The sequence below is a fragment of the Scleropages formosus genome, chromosome 2, assembly GCF_900964775.1.
Source record: "Scleropages formosus chromosome 2, fSclFor1.1, whole genome shotgun sequence".
Classification (NCBI taxonomy): domain Eukaryota; kingdom Metazoa; phylum Chordata; class Actinopteri; order Osteoglossiformes; family Osteoglossidae; genus Scleropages; species Scleropages formosus.
In genome coordinates this window covers 37,789,697-37,806,568 of record NC_041807.1, presented here as the reverse complement: position 1 = coordinate 37,806,568, position 16,872 = coordinate 37,789,697, and the positions used below count along the sequence as shown (strand labels likewise).

Here is a 16,872-nt window from a genome sequence, read left to right as displayed (position 1 = left end):
ACTCTCTTGAAATGCTGGGCAGTGGCAGCGACCTGCATCTCTCAGTCCGTCACACAGAGGTGTGTATTAGGTGTATAAATGCATTTTCAACTCACAATATTTTTGATTTACAATGGGTTTCACGGAACGTAACTCCATCATAATTCGGGGACCACCTGTACAAGGTTTCCACCGACTTCTGGACTCATCCTACAAACAAGTGCTGCATTCGGCATCTTATTATGGACCACCAGTACTCCAAGACACCACTATAAACACTGTGGAACTGAATTGAATTAAGGTGGTCTCACATGGCTGTCCTGTTTAGGTGCTCCACCGAGTGGGTAAATTCAGGTCACGTTTGCTGTGCCACAGACAGAAACTTTAAAAATAAAATTTAAAAAATAAATGAAAAAAAATTGTTATCCTCAAAAATTTATAAGTCTATCGTTTGGGTCACGAGCCTATGAACTAAATTCTCAAAGAAGAGAAACATTTGGTTGAATTTGGAATTTTTTTATGCACCCCAATATATCGTTATTGCTGCGTATGGGAGGCAAATACATTTTAAATACGTTTCACTCGGCAGAATGGAGCCCAGTTTTCACATTAAAAATCAATTAGCCACACAAATCATTGTTATTAATACTACTGCACAACTTGGCTTTCTAAGCTGCTTTATTTGTAATTACACTACGGTCCATAGGGTTTATAGTCCTTCAGCGTCAATCAGTTTTGCTCACTCAACAAGAACGTGTAAGTGACACACATGTGTACACACTGGTATTGCTGCTAATTAGTGAGCGCGATTCCAATACAAAACGCCGCGCATCATTTCACATCCGTTGCCTGGATCTAGCAAACTACTGGACATTCCAGTGCAGCTTAATTTAAAATTCATTTAACTCTATACTAGGTCTAAACCACTCTACCCTCTACACCCTGGAGAGTGATGAGGAAAGACTATCACGCAGATTATCTCCAGTATAAACTGGGATCACTTCTCACCTGTCCAGCTCAAACACTGTTCGGGAAGGTTTCTACAGAATAGGGCTTGGATCCAATGCACACGCACATTAGAGCGCCAGCAGGTGTGTGGTTACCTACCTTACCAGTGATGTCATTCACCGCTACATGCACAAAGATGGACGCTTCCTCCATGCCCTCTAAATACACATGCCGATAACCTTCAGGACACACAGATCGAAAGCAGGCGGTTAGGCCAGAGTCTCACGTCAAAAACACACTTCACCTGTCAAACTGCAGTAAAAAATGTGCAAAATACTGCACTTTTTTTATTATAGAGAATATGATCGATGCAGAAGGCCGTAATCGGGAGATGAGATGGTCCTCGGTTGTGCTGAGCTGGGTTTGAGGGCGAGCTCGAGGCCTGGCAGGGGTTACCTGGCATCATGCTGGTGAAGGCAATTGTCCTCTGCCCGATGAAGTCCTGCCCGATGGGGTCGTGATCCCACACCAGGAAGCGCACGAGCGCGACCTCAGGCATGTGGAGGGTGAAGACCAGGGTCTCCTCCCACATGGGGTTGAACCCTGCCGCAGAGAGACGGGGGGAGGGGGATGGGGTCAGACGGGGAGACGCCTGCTGTGGCGCTTATAAATAATTCATTGTGCCTGTATACAGGCAAGAGAGAGAGAGAGAGAGAGAGAGAGAGAGAGAGAGAGAGAGCGAGCGCGAGCGAACTCCCGAACCCCAGCTCATGAATTATGAATGAGTGAAGGGGATCGTTTAACTGCACTATCAGGCACTCAGGTATTCAACAGACATGTTCCAATGCAGACTTTTGTCAAAATATTCAAAAGGAATGGAAGCAGCAGCAGTTCAAACATAAAGTGCATAAGTGGAGTACATGCAGTACTGTACGTGTAATAGTTCTACAGGTTTAGTACCTGCAGTTCCGACCAAAAGGCTTTCAGCGAAATTCAGGGATGTGAAACTGGGCAGAAATTATACATTTCAGCATTAAACACAACACTTTAGTAAAAATATCCATCTGTATAGAGAGCAGTACAGTGTAACTGTAGGATACACAGAACATCTTAAGCAGCAGTTGCAGTTTTAAGAGCTGGGCTGGTTACCAGAAGGTTGTTGGTTCACGTCCCATGGCTAGAAGTAGTTTCTCACCCTTGTGCAGGATGTTGTATTAAAGTGCACAATTGTGGAACAGTGTGTTATTTGCCTGAATTTTCATGTTTATGGATGGGGGAGGGGGCTCTACCATTGTCGTCCACCACGCGGGTCTGCTCCTTGCAGCAGTCCACCGGGAGGCCAATGATCTCCACCTCCACAAAGGGGTCGATGATCTGCAGGGCAAAGACGGCGTCACTCTCCCGCTGATGGTGTGGGCTCTATTCTGTCGGTGAGCTCAGCTATGCAGGGCTCAGAACCGCTCTGATTCATTTCTATTGTCTCATATAATACAGCGTAAGAGGGGATCGCTGCCCATGTGGCACAGTGGTACAGTTGTCTGGAATTTTGGTTACGCCCTGTGTTACCGGGTTGGCTCCAGTTCCCCGCGACCCCGTATGGGACAAGCGGTTCTGAAAATGTGTGTGTGTGTGTAGTTTTTGGCCAACATAATAAAAACATGGTTTATGATTAAGTATTTACACACACACACACACACACACACACACACACACACATTTTCAGAACCGCTTGTCCCATACAGGGTCGCAGGGAACCGGAGCCTACCCGGCAACACAGGGCGTAAGGCCGGAGGGGGAGGGGACACACCCAGGACGGGACACCACTCCGTCGCAAGGCACCCCAAGCGGGACTCAAACCCTAGACCCACCGCAGAGCAGGACTGTGGTCCAACCCACTGCACCACCACACCCCTGTTAAGTATTTACATTTACATTTATTCATTTAGCAGACGTTTTTCTCCAATGTGACGGACATGTCAGAGAAAATACAATTTGTACATTACATTAGGAAAAAGAGAGACTTAGTTGCAGATGTGTGATTCTTAAGTAAACCTAGTTTGTTACTTTCCGCTTGATGCACCGATGATCATCACTTGAGTAGGTGCATAAAACGCAGGACAGATGAATCCTGATCACCTGCCTACAAATGTTTTTTTTTTTTCTATTTTTTATAAAGTACACATATTTTATAAGGTATAAGTGTTTGGTAGAAACACACACACACACATTTTCAGAACCGCTTGTCCCTTACGGGGTCACGGGGAACCGGAGCCTAACCCGGCAACACAGGGCGTAAGGCCGGAGGGGGAAGGGGACACACCCAGGACGGGACGCCAGTCCGCCGCAAGGCACCCCAAGCGGGATTCGAACCCCAGACCCACTGGAGAGTAGGACTGTGGTCCAACCCACTGCGCCACCGCACCCCCTTGGTAGAAACACTGACTTCCAATAATTTATCCAACACTTCTCTCCAAAACAAATTACTATACTAATTAAACTGCTTACAGCAATTTACTCCTTAAAACAGTTGGGTGATTTTGGATGTCTGGGTAAGCACCCGATTTAAGGGTTCTACAGCAGAAAGTGTTACTCAGTCCTGGGTCCTACAGGTGGAAGTTGTTTCAACCACTATGTCACATGCTGTCTCCATAGGTGACTTTCAGTTACATTCATTCTAATAATAATAGTTTGGTTACTTCATCTTCAGCAGAACATTCCACACATGTGCTTTGATGGAACACATTGCCAAACATGCTCCTTACATTTACTCACTTAGCAGATGCTTTTCTCCAAAGCAACTTCCAACGAACTCTATGTAGTGTTATCAGCCCACACACTTTATTCACCGCAGTGATTTACACTGCTAGATACACTTCTTACACTGGGTCACTCATCCATACATCAGTGGAACACACACACTCTGGGGGAACCCGAACAGCATGACTTTGGAGTGTGGGAGGAAACCAGAGCACCAGCAGGAAACCCACGCCGACACGGGGAGAACATGCAAACTCCACACAGACTCAGCGTGGATCAAACCCACGTTCTCTTGCATCACTCAGGCGCTGTGAGACAGCAGCGTTACTCACTGTGCCACCATGCTACCCATCTTTCTGCTGGATCTGTACATGTTACCTCTCCTCGATCGCCCAGCATCGAGTCCTTGGGTTTGGGGAGCTGCTGCCCGCTGATGATCTTCAGAACCAGCTGTTTCTTCAGCCTGGTGGGCAAAGGGTCTTCCACCATGGGACTGAAGGCACCTGAGGGAGACAACGGTGCCGAGTCATTTCCTCGTACCTTCAGCCTGTGCCTCTCTAGCGCAGGACTCGAGGGCAGGAACGAGGACTGATTCTCTCTGTATTGACTCTCACATGAGTCGATGAGTCCACAGATGGACCGTAAGCCACCCCACCTGGGGTTCGAGGCATGAACCGGTCTCTGACTGCAAAGAAGGTTAAAGGCCAACGGCGTACCCCTCACCTCCTGACTCGTACCCTTGCCCCGCAACTTGGAGAAGTAGTAGCAGAAGAGCAAAACAGGAGATCAAGTGTACCACACCTTCACACATGCACTTGGGCTTCAGGATGTAGCCACAGTTGCCGTTGCTGTAGAACTTGGCGCGATTCAGCTGGAGCACACGACCTTCCGTCTGGTAATTCAATGCCACTAAACGGATTAAAGAAACAAGAGTCAACAGACAGTTACAGCAGGTCGGGCAGTCGTTAGAGTCACAGTACTGAAATCGGAAGGTTATGGGTTCGAATCCCCCACTTCTGCTGCAATACCCTTGATAAAGATGCTTACCCTGAATGTACAGTAAAATAAAAACACCCAGCTGACAGTAAGAATGCACTGCTGTATAGCTACTTAAATAACTTCAGCATAAACCTCGGGGAAAGGCATCAGATAATACATAAAATACGCAAATTTAAAAGCACGTCCATCATCCACATTGGCTACAATCAGCCATATTGTATTGATATATTCATATTATAATGTATCCTATCAGCATAGTTTATTTTTTTTAAATGCATGTCCCCCACAATTTTTGAAAATTTAAATTTTAGTTTTAGTTTCTGTAAATTGAATCAAATCTTTAAATTTTGAAAAATTGCACATTTTAAAAAATTCTAAATTTTTGATTCTCAGGTCAGTTTGACAGTTTGATCATAGAATTTCTTGAATATTTATAAATAAAAAGAATATACACAACCAGTGTTCGGAACACGGCGAAGGCACTGGTTTTGGCTGGAGAAGAGCTGCAACCAGAGCTGTGAGTCCAGGGGATGAAGGAATACCGTACCCAGGTGGCACCCCGTGTTCCAGAAGGGCTGCGGGTTGTAGTTGCTGGAGTCCACGCGGTACGAGGACGGGTAGATGCGTGAGAGCTGCCGCTGGTTAAAGTGCACAAACTGGCTAGGTTTCTGCTGAATGAGCTGGTGGGCTTTGGTCTCACTGAGGGATGACACCTGCCAGCTACATGTGGCCGCTGGGGAGGGGAGAACAACAGCTGATCAAACATACCATCATGCCTCCTGCCCTTCCATAAAACCCTCCATGAGATCCTCCCAACACCCTCAGTAAGCCCTCAGAGTCCCCACCTCACCTTGAGTCTCGATGTCGTGAACGCCCACCGATTTGGTGTACTTGACTAGGTCTGAGAGAGCGCGGGAGAGCTTCATGGTCTTCTTCTTCCTGAGAAGACAAAGCCCGACACGAGTCACTCCCAAAGTCCTCCCTTTCGCCCCACCCAGAGGTAACACGAAGGCCACACTTAGATGCAACCCTCAGAAGGTCATCTAAAATGTTCTCTAGATTATTATTACTATCATCATGTTGCGAACGTCTGCACATGAGTTGACGCTCTTATCTCCTCAGAGCACGTCTTGCAAACTGCACATTTACATTTATTCATTTAGCAGACGCCTCTCTCCAAAGCGGCACACAACTAAGGGTAAACAAGTATCTACGAGAAGAACTGATATGGAACACAGAGATGATGGCGTCAGAAGATGTGATGCAACTTTATGGAGCAGTTAGGAGATCAGGAGAGAAGTCAGCCTGAGATCTGCTTTGACACTCTTCTTATTATTCACAGGGATTCAGCTGCTGTGAGGGACAGAGGTAAAAAAAATAATCTTAAAAAAATTTGAAAAAAGAAAAATTTTAAAAATGGTATTTTTTTCGGTCTGTCGATTTTTTAGGCGATCATTGGAAACACAAATCTTGCTGACTTTGAGTAGTACAAAATGTTGCATGAGCTTGACAGGGGCTATGGTGAGGAGCACGAGTACAGGGTGGAGCCTATGGAGGAGGCAAGGCATGAGAATGGGGCGGAGTTGAGGAGGCAGAGATTATGGGACTCTGCAATACCTGCTGTGGTGAGGAGGGGCCCGGGAGGTACTCCCCGAGCTCTCCTGGTCCGTGTCTGTGTCCTCGAAGCTTGACGCCTTCTTCAGCTTGGCAGTTTTTTTCTGCATGAAAGCACAGAGAGGAGAAAGTGCATCCAACACGGAAATCAGCAAGCGATCGCAGTGCCGCCACAGCAAGAGCAAGAGCACGGTGCTTGAAAGCTGTGAAAATACCATCTCTTCAAGAAACGTGGCAAATCTCAAGAAGTGGATTATCGGGGGGTTTTACTGCCAATGAAGTAAGTGGGGGAGTGACATCAAGGGCTGTTGAGGGAAAGTGGAAGTAAGAGGAGCTGAGGGGTGTCGTGGGGAAAGGGCAGGATGGGTTCATCGAGTGGAAGCAGAGAAGGGACATGGAGTGGCACATCTAGCTGGGGGCATACACACAGTTCTGAGTTTTCTGACCTTGCGCTTGGAGAAGCTACCCATGAAGGACCGGCCTAGACGCTTGTTGGTGCTTGGGTTTGCCTCATCTGCGGTGTCCGCACCATCCTCACCCTTTCCCTAAAAAACACAGCAGGGTTTACACAGGATTGTTTGGAAGATCATTCCCTGCCAAAAGACATGTTGTCACAGCTGGACGTTTCACTTTGGTGAGCCATACAACACTTTCCTCATGACTACAGCAACAGACTTTTCAATATCCATCCATCCATCCATCCATCCATTTTTTTGACCGCTTGTCCTTCTAGGGTCAATATTCAACATCTGACCCATAAATCCAGGCCAGCAGCAGTCCATGTGAGGCATGATGGATGAACATGTAATCAGTACAGACTGACCTAAGACCTTCCTTAACACCAAATATGATCAAGAAAAAACATTACAAGAGTCAATGAGTGAGATGATGCCTCAGAGAACCATGAGAGGTCCATTGAGGAGGCATGAAGACTGAAGTCACATCTGCTTTGTGTGGGCAACCACCTTATGAAGAGGGTTTCTCCAAAAAATAAAAAACATAATAAATAAAATCTACTATAGGTCCTCACTTTACTAAGACAGCTGGGACCAGATATCTGTACCTAACCTGATTTTTTGAAGATGTCACTTTTTCCACTAAGTCACAACCAATAATAGCTTAATAATACAGACATGCCTCAATGTTTCTCCAGGTTGAGTTCTGAACAAATCTTGGATATACTGTAGCTAAAATAAATAAAAATACTTCATCATACTTTTGTTTAATGTTGTTATTAACTCTGAGCTACATTAAAATTTCAGCAAATTTAACGAGTGAGAACAAAAATACGTAAACTGCAAAAACTCAAGTTAAAGGCAGACTGTTGGCGGATTCTTCCCAAAAAACAGTGCAACATTCATCATTTATTGATCAGTAATCTTCATAATTTTCATGTGAAACTGAGTTGAATTACTGCGGTCCCAAACGTGGGTTTTGCATGGACGCTCTTTACCGCCACCTATCGACTCGGCAGGTAAACGCGGGTCTTGTTCGCTGCACTGCGAGCAGAAATTTCAAACAGAGAAATGAGGAAAGGGCAAAGAGAAATAAATTTAAAAACATAAAAACACACTGAAAAAGGAACATTCGCCTCTAATATTTTTTAGAAGCAAATTAGCAAAAAAAAATACCTATTGGATAAAAAAATTAAAAAGTTGATGAGTGAATGAAATGATGCCACAAAATACATTGAAATTCATTCATTCAGCTGATGCTTTTCGTTAAAGTGACTTACAATGTTACTCTACCTACAATCATTTACCCATTTATACAGCTGGGTAATTTTACTGGAGCAATTTCAGGGTAAGTACCTTGCTCAACGCTACAACAGCTGGAGGTGGGAATCAAACCACTACGCTACCAGCTGTCCACAATAATACATTGCTGTTAACCCAAAAACATTTGCTCGTATTAATTACTGCGCCTTCAGAAAACTCTCGATTCCCCTCTAAAATATGCGTACGCCGCAGTTAATAAGCTTCAACTCTTCACAAAATAAACAAAAAGATGTATTCCAGCTCATGGTAGGCCGAGAACCCGCACAACGGGCTCGATGGTGCCGCAGCCCCTACTTTGGGGTTCGAGAGACTGCAGCTGAAATCGAAAGGCTTCATTAGCCGCCCGGTAGACAGAGGACCGCGGCACGGCGAGCCCTCGCCCGGCCGAAATGCCGCCTCCATCCGTCTCGGTCCATGCCCAGCCATACAGTGCATTCATCATCGTTAGGCGAGGGTCTGGAAAGGGCGCCCCCCAGAGCAGGCCCAATTAGAGGCCCGATGACACACACCGCTAGCTAATTACGCTCCGTCGGGGAGCGAGAAGGATCGAGAGACGGCGAAATTATGAAAGTAATTTTTTAAGTGCGTGCGCAGACACGTGTGTGTATTGGGTGGCGGCGCGAACGGCATTATGATAATTGCCAGAGGAGAGCAGAGAAAAGGAGAAATTCTGCAGAACTTTACAGCTCGCTCATGTCCCCAAATGAACCCAGTACGTTTTATAGCAGAAGCTGGGCTGGGTTGGGGCATTTACATATCCAAACAGTATAAAAAAGTGCATCCTGCAAACACAGCAAGCATGCAATGCGGGTGTAAATGCGGGTACACCTGAGTAACACGGGCCATCCCTGAATAGGACGAACTAGACGGAGAAGTGAAACCAAAGCAACGCGGAAGTATCCTGCAGTCGTGGCCAAAAATATTGGCAACGCCGCACTATTTGCATATAACTCACAATTTCCTATAAAAATAAAATGCATTGAAACTTAGTTCTGGTGCGCCACAATTCTTTTTTTTCACAGTCATTCTTATTCTGTATTATATTGTATATGGTATATTATTTATATTATGAAAATGAAACTGTTATTTTATTTTCCAGTGTTATTTTGTATTCTATTTTATTGTTATTTATATTAAGGGGGTGTGGCGGCGCAATGGGTTGGGCCAGGTCCTCCTCTCTGGTGGGTCTGAGGTTCGAATCCCGCTTGGGGTACCTTGTGGCGGACTGGCGTCCCGTCCTGGGTGTGTCCCCTCCCCCTCCGGCCTTATGCCCTGAGTTGCCGGTTCCCCGCGACCCCATATGGGACAAGCGGTTCAGAAAATGTGTGTGTTGTTCTTTTTCAGGTTTTAAATTATATATTAAGTGCTGAATACAAAACAAAGGGTCTGTAATGAATTATGGAGCCAAATTATTTATATTATTAGAAATGTTATTAGAAAATCATAAAATATTGCATTTTAATTATTTATACATTGTTCGCCGAATACCTCATGTAAACTCATTTCCAGCAAGGTGGATCACACTTTACACCAGTACTGCATCTGAGGTTTACACTGGGACGGCCCACTGAGACCGGAGGATGATCCCAGCACACTGAGAAGCGCAAACATACCTATGGGGTAAAGAACTGCACTAAACTAAGCCGGACTCTGTGGGGGAAGATGTCATGTTGCTCTGTCAGCTTACTGACATGAAAAAGCACAGTAAAAAGATGCTTTATTAACTCAGTACTGTTCAAAACATCAATGATTGCACAACTACACAACTGGGCAATTTTTGATCTCTTAAGCTCATCTAAGGTATGATTGTTGATCATCATACCCTGATCAATCCCTTATAGAGCCAGTCCTGCAATTTAATGTAAATGTCCATTTGTATCTACGAAAAAAAAAAAATCTACTAGGAAGGTGATCAGGAATGGTCGATATTCTGGTAAAGTTTTATGGAACTACTCATCTGATGAACATTGATTCATATGGTGGAAAGAAACTAACTACTTAAGAATCACGTCTGCATCTAAGTGTCTCTTTCTTCTCATGTAATGAACATACTGTATTTTCTATGAGATGTACGTCACTTGGGAGAAAAGCATCTGGTAAATCAATACATGTAAATGTAATGTAAATGTATTTACGTAATTTAACACACTTTTCTAATGATTCTTCTCAATGATTTACCTATTTATACAGCAGAGTACTTTTTACTGTATTACTTCACTATATTTTGATCCAGGCCATTACAGTGGAAGAAAGGATTTGAACCTGGGACCCAGGGATTCATCCCCCAGATGGCTTTAACCACGACGCCCCCTGCTGCCCTAGTTATACAAATGCTAAGAAAGCAACCATGGCCTAAATTAACTTATTTTGCACATTGTCATTTCTGCCCAAATGAAAGGATGCTTTACTTTCTCAGGCCCAGAGGGGGGTATTCATACAGCTGGTATCTGCAGACTCACACCCACCACAGAAAAGGCCCTGAAGCGCCAGTTTGACACGCGGAGCCACTTTACAAAGGAAACCGACTCGTTTGCCCTCGCTTCGCCCATTTCATCAGATACAGACCATCGATCCAAGTGTCTCATTAAGGTCTCCCTTGAAAGGTTAAAGCCGCAGCGTCAGCCAGCGAAAGGTGACGGGTCGGCGCCACATTATAAATAGCGGCTTTCTCTAAATAATTAACAGTGTACAGCACTGCGCTGTACTCTCCCGTGTTTTGTGGCTTAGTTCAACACGATGAAGACGGAATAATCCCTTCCCAGATGGGACAGGTGGCATTGAGCAAACAATCATTCACTCACAACGGTATATGACTCAATATTTTGAAATACACCTTCTAGAAAATCATATGTATGGATTTACGATAGAAATGCAAGGAACAAAAGAATAAAACAATAGATGCGGGGAGGATACAACTCACCTGTGCATCTTCAGCAAAATAATTTTTCATGTATATATCTATATATATATATATGTATGTGTATGTGTGTGTGTGTGTGTGCAGTATATACTTTTATTGAAACACCAGAAGCACTGAGTCACAGTGATTTTTTTTCATCAATATTAAGCTGTGACGCGATCACTGATTGAAGCTATCAAATTCTTTATTTTCTAATTTATCTGACACTTTTCCAAGCTACTTTATATGATTTATAGACCTGGTTTTACTCTATTAGTTCTTGGCGAGTACTTTGATCAGGGGCACTACAGTGGGAGTGGAAATTCAAACCTGAGTCTCTGAGTCCCTAGTTCTACCCACTATGCCCACTGCTGCACTATTCATAAAAATTCATAAAAATGCTTAGGAAATGAATTTGCATAAAGTGACTGATTTAGCATATTCCGTTCTCTGCCTTTCCCACTTGTTCCATAAGTCCCATTGATGAACGCACTTGCTGTAAACGCTGCCGTCAGACTGTACGAAGGACACCCCAAGCGGAATGTCTGCTTCGGCTCTGTCCTCATTAGTAAGCCCTTTTATTGAGTGCTGAGCGACAGTGGAACCAGAGCGAAAGAGCCGTTGCTGAACAAGGATTGACCGGCTGGTGCGCATCGAAGCGCGGTCCTTGATGACACCGAGGCGGCGGCGCAATTACAGGAAACCAGGAGAAACAGACTAACATATGACTGCGGCGCATTGGGACGTCCTGACATCCATCTGAACATCCCGTTAAGGAAACCGCATGGCTCATAAGACACAAAAAAAGCCGCCAAAATTAAATTAAGGGATTACATCTCGGAATTTTTAAAGTGGTCTGTCAGGGGCAGGACTGTGATTTTCTAGCTGCGTGTGGGTGGCACAGTGAGTAGCGCCGCTATCTCACAGCAACTGGGTGGTGCAAAGAGGACGTGGGTTTAATCCCCGCTCAGTCTGTGTCGAGTTTGCATGTTCTCCCTGTGTCTGTGTGGGTTTGCTCCAGGTGCTCTGGTTTCCTCTCACACTCCAAAGACATGCTGTTCAGGATCACTCATAGTGTGTGAGTGACAGAGAGAGTGTGTGTGTGTGTGTTCCACTGATGTATGGATGAGTGACCCAGTGTAAGTAGTGTATCTAGCAGTGTAAGTCACCATGGTGAATAAGGTGTGTGGGCTGGTAACACTACATAGAGTTCATTGGAAATCGCTTTGGAGAAAATTGTTTGCTAAATAAATAAAAGTAATTGTGATGCAACAGAGGGATTTAATAAAACTTGTTTGAACATCGGCCATTGGGGCATGACTCCTCCCATCATGTCTATGGTTGATGCCTAGACCAACAATGGATGTGGAAAGAACACGGTGTGCTCAATTCTGGACTCTTTGAGAATACAATGCATCCTGTAGCATCACAGGACATCATGGAGCATCAACTGGGCAAGAGCTGAGCCAATAATATTCCACCTTCTGCTAAAAAGTCAACCAGTTATGAGACGTTACGTTACCTGGAAAGGTAGCCGGATTCAATGTCTAACTCTCCCCTAGGGACAGCTCATGAGTTTGCTGCGGCAGAGGACAGAAACGGGCAACTACAAAAGGCTGACGCATGTTCTAAATCGCCCCAAATGGAAAACAACCCAACAACGTTCCGTTGTGCTCAGTCTCACATCCCCAGGGACCGTGGAGCTGCCACGGGGGCGTTCACGCACCACAAACACGTGAAAAATCAGGAGCGACGTACTGGATGAAATCTCCACTAGAAGGAAATGAGTTTATGGTTGGGGTTTCATTCTGAATGCACGGCTCTCAGTTAATATTTTGAGTGCCCTCATTTAGAAAAAAAGAGAAATGGAGGGAAAAGCGAACAATACGAAGCTTGAAAAATCATGATGGATGCTGCGGCTGTGAGGTGAGATCAGGAGCGAAGTGGAGTAAAAATACCTGGCTGAGCTTTTCTGGTGGCAGCGCGGCGACGGTGAAGTTGTCGGGGTCCTCCCGGTCACGGATTTTGGACTCCTTCATCAGAGTGTCCAGTTTCTTTTTAGCCACACTCTCCACCTGTTTCCTGTTCACAGACGTCTGAGCACAGAGACACACGGGTGAGTACAGGGTTCAGTCGAGAGCGTCTTCCACGTGGCCGTATAACAAAAAGAAAAAAGTACAGTAGCATGCAAAAAGAAAAAGAAAAATAAATAAATGAATGGTGAGCTGAGCAAAAGAATGGAAAGCGGATCAAAAAAATGAACGATGGAGAAAAAAGGCAGTGAAGAGCATAGAGAAAAATCACACGAGTGCAAAAATCTCATTAAATTTCCTAAAGACAATCTGGAAAATGTCTGAAAATTCATAACCTGGCCAAAGAAAAGAGAAACGGGCCACACTGAGTCGACTGTATCTGAAGGCTTGACTGAAAGTGGCAAGGCCTGAGCTCTGGGGCTATGACCCCTCGTGGAGCAGCCCTTTCGGTGCGGACCGAGACTTGTCCGCATGGGCTCCCCTGCCCTCGGTAGCGACGCTGCGGGGCAAATGGGGTAAGAAAGTACAGCAGGATGACCGCTGCTCCTGTCCAGCCACTGACATGGTCCAGACACTAGGTGGCAGGGTGATTCCACAAACAGATCCATTAAAGGACATGAACCAAAAAGGATTTTTGTCTTTAAGGTGGAACAATGTCTATTTTCTGCTCATTTTTTACTTCCGGCATTCATGTGTTATTAGTAATTTGTTGCTTAGCTCTTATTTCCAATTAATACAGCTGAATATGTTTACCAGCGCAGTTCAGCAGGTGGCGCTGAGGTTAGCTCTGCAGATTTCGATTCAAAGGACTCAGGTTTTAATCCAACCTCCTACAGCAGTCTTGATCAAGGCACACACCCTGAACTGATAGAGTGAAAATTTCCGAGGTGTATAAATAGGGAAATCACTGTAAGCAGCTCAACTTTATAAGTTAATTCGAGCAAAAGCGTCAGCGAAATGAATAAATGTAAATTCAGGGTAAGAACACAGGAGAAGCTTCAAGAACTGGGGCTTAAACCTGCAGCCTATGCCCTTAACCTTGATGCAACCTAGCTCCCCTGCGCGAAGCAGCAAGTATAAATGTACAGTAACAAGCAGCTGTACGCTGCTGTCAGTAAGGAGCCACGTATTGAGACCGGCTCACGAAGGTTCCCTCACAAGGGCAACATTTAAGGCGGGATTATAGGAAAAAGGAGCAGACAAGTGAAGGTTAAATGAGAAAAGGAGTGTGAGGACGTGCCTTTCGGGACCTTTCGACACAGGCGGCCTTAAAGAGGCCTCGGGCCTCGGAGCATCGTCCCGGATCCAGACCCCTGCTTGCGTGAAACCGCTGAACGTGTGCAAGGAGCTGAACCGAATGTATGAAAAAGGCATTAGAATTTAGCGGGAAGGGAACAAAGGGTGCGTGTCAGTTGTGGAAACCTGCAGACAGCAACCCTGCCTGGGGCAACCCCGTGGCGGAGCTCTTCTTGGCTGCATCAGGCCTGCGTTGAGGAGACTCTCCCACCGCAACACAACGTGTTATTTCAGACCCGACGAATTGATGGCCCATCGGTGTTTTCGGTTCTCCTGTGTTTTTTCGCCACCGTTTCACGCATGCGAACCTTAATCCCAGCACACGGGATTAAGCTCCCGAGGCATCGCTTCCGGCGGGGTGCCGATCGGAAGACACCCCGAGCACAGCCTGCCCGTGCAATGTTTTGGTCTTTGTTTCGATCGTGCGGAATCGGGCCCGGCGAGAAACCCGGTGTGTAGGCAGCGGAACACGACTGGATACCCAACCCCAGGACATGATAAGACCCCCCCCCCCCCCCCCCCCGGGGCACATTCAGACAGGAGGAGGGGACCTGGAGATCATGGAATGCTCCGAGAGTTAAACAAGACCAACACCTGAACAAGACCCCCGATAGATGCTGCGCAGAGCTACAAAGAAGTGTTAATACACGCACACTGAAATCACCCTGCAAAAATGAGCGACACTGTCAGCTTTCCAGAAAAGAGTTGAAGGGAAAGGTATGAGGAGCTCAGGTTATTGGTTCTTCTTGAGGGGATACAGACACAAAGCACACCAGACCTGCCGGCAGCATGCTGTTAGCAATCAGTCACATGTAAGGACCCCGGAGCTCCCGTTGCTAAGCTAACGGTTTCCAAGCTCGACATTGCCCGGTGCACCGAAGTTGCAGCACACACTGTGTGAGATTTAACAGTTTTCAGGATGCTTCCCTATAGCCATAAGTGAAATATGTGTAACTCAAGAACAAACACAAGCTGGTGAAAACCGAGAGGAAAAACGCGATCGGTAGGCCTTTGCTGAGCGGTGCTAAAGCTAGTGAGGTGGGGCATTAATCCAGGTCAGAATTAATTAAAAATGTCTCCAGATGGCCCCTGAAGTGATTCGAAAATTAACAATCATCAGCGGTAGTCAGTCAAAGTCAGTCCCGCGAACCTCTTCTTAATGCAACAAAGCACGCATATGAATCGAGAGCGTCAGAACCGGCGAGACCCTTGACGGTCCTCGACGGTCAAATTACAATCAACGTACGAGGATGCATAATCATCGCGAGGTACGGTCGCAGGACATCGTAATTAGCACTAAAAATAAGACTTTATCTGCATGGCGTTACTTTGTCCCGGATGGTTGTCCCTGGCGAGGCTTTAGACGCTATCAGCGTATCACGTGTTTAACTCATATTGATCTCTGAATATGGCTCATCTGCTGCTTATGAAACAATACAAAGGCTCTTCATGTAAATTACCGCGATGGAACAGTAAAGCAGCGGGAACTGCACTACGTCCCGGATGAATGAGATGTGAGGCTGACAGGAGCGGTTTGACCCCCGTGATGGTCTTTCTTAGCTAGAAGAGGCAGGATGCTTGGGACAGGAGAGCGACTAAAGCATGTGTGTGTGGATCATACAACACGCATCATACGTGCGAAACCTGTGTTTACCCCTTCCCCAGTACGGTAGGCCCCAGGCCATCCAGCCGCCCGTGAAATTTTGATCTTAATAATGCACGACATGCAGAAACACACAGGTCCTGGCGAAGGAGACGCGAAGGAGACTGGAAGCTGGGGTGGGGGGGGGTGCGGTCTTACGTCTCCATTCATCAGCTTGCAGTCGTCGTCCATCTCGTCCGCGCTGTCCTCGTCGGACACGTCTCCCTCCTCGGCGTTCTCATCGATGTTGGCTGGGAGCTTCTTCCCCTGCGGAGAGCGAGGACAGCTTCCACATTTGATTTGTACCATACTGTGTTATTGTTGTGTTACCAGTTTACCACAGTACTACCACCTTACCATGTTAGTACCCTACACATACTGTATTATTGTTATGTGACCAGCTTAGCAGAGTACTACCCCTATACTACATTAATACCATAATCTATCATTCTGTATTATTTTTAGTACCCTGCTGCATCACTCTTCATTATTATTGTGTTAACTATTTACCAGTTTACTACCACTTTACCACAGTGGTACCACACTGTATGGTTCTATATTACGGTTATGTAACCAGTTTATGAGAATAGCAGTTACTATATCTTGCTGTATCATACTGAATAATTATTATGTGACAGGTTTACCATAGTACTACCATCTTACCACATCTGTATCCTACTGTATTGTACTGTACAGTTATTGTGTTACCAGTTTACCAGAATACTGCCAACTTACCACATTAAAGCCATATTCTGTCATTCTGTATTATTCTTGGTACATCACTTTATTGCTCTGTATTTCTCTTGTGTTACCAGTTAACCACATTACTAATACTTTACCACAGTAGTACTGCACTGTTTTGTTCTGCATTACTCTTATGCAATCAGTTTACCAGTTTACTACCCCCCTACCACCGTAGTACCTTAT

The 16,872-nt window shown here is 45.5% G+C and overlaps 1 protein-coding gene across 5 annotated transcripts in view; it reads right to left on the bottom strand.

The window, feature by feature from the left end:
* Positions 1 to 16,872, bottom strand: part of plch2a (phospholipase C, eta 2a) — a 166,734-nt gene that overhangs the window by 11,611 nt on the left and 138,251 nt on the right. For all 5 annotated transcript variants that reach the window (XM_018736553.2, XM_018736552.2, XM_018736556.2 and 2 more), the window contains 11 exons: positions 16,105 to 16,212; positions 12,933 to 13,070; positions 6,744 to 6,842; positions 6,301 to 6,401; positions 5,534 to 5,622; positions 5,231 to 5,416; positions 4,486 to 4,593; positions 4,063 to 4,187; positions 2,217 to 2,301; positions 1,384 to 1,530; positions 1,087 to 1,166 (listed from right to left, as the gene is read on the bottom strand). In XM_018736553.2, the coding sequence (XP_018592069.2) occupies positions 1,087 to 1,166; positions 1,384 to 1,530; positions 2,217 to 2,301; positions 4,063 to 4,187; positions 4,486 to 4,593; positions 5,231 to 5,416; positions 5,534 to 5,622; positions 6,301 to 6,401; positions 6,744 to 6,842; positions 12,933 to 13,070; positions 16,105 to 16,212 (1,266 nt within the window). The remainder of the gene's footprint in view (positions 1 to 1,086; positions 1,167 to 1,383; positions 1,531 to 2,216; positions 2,302 to 4,062; positions 4,188 to 4,485; positions 4,594 to 5,230; positions 5,417 to 5,533; positions 5,623 to 6,300; positions 6,402 to 6,743; positions 6,843 to 12,932; positions 13,071 to 16,104; positions 16,213 to 16,872) is intronic.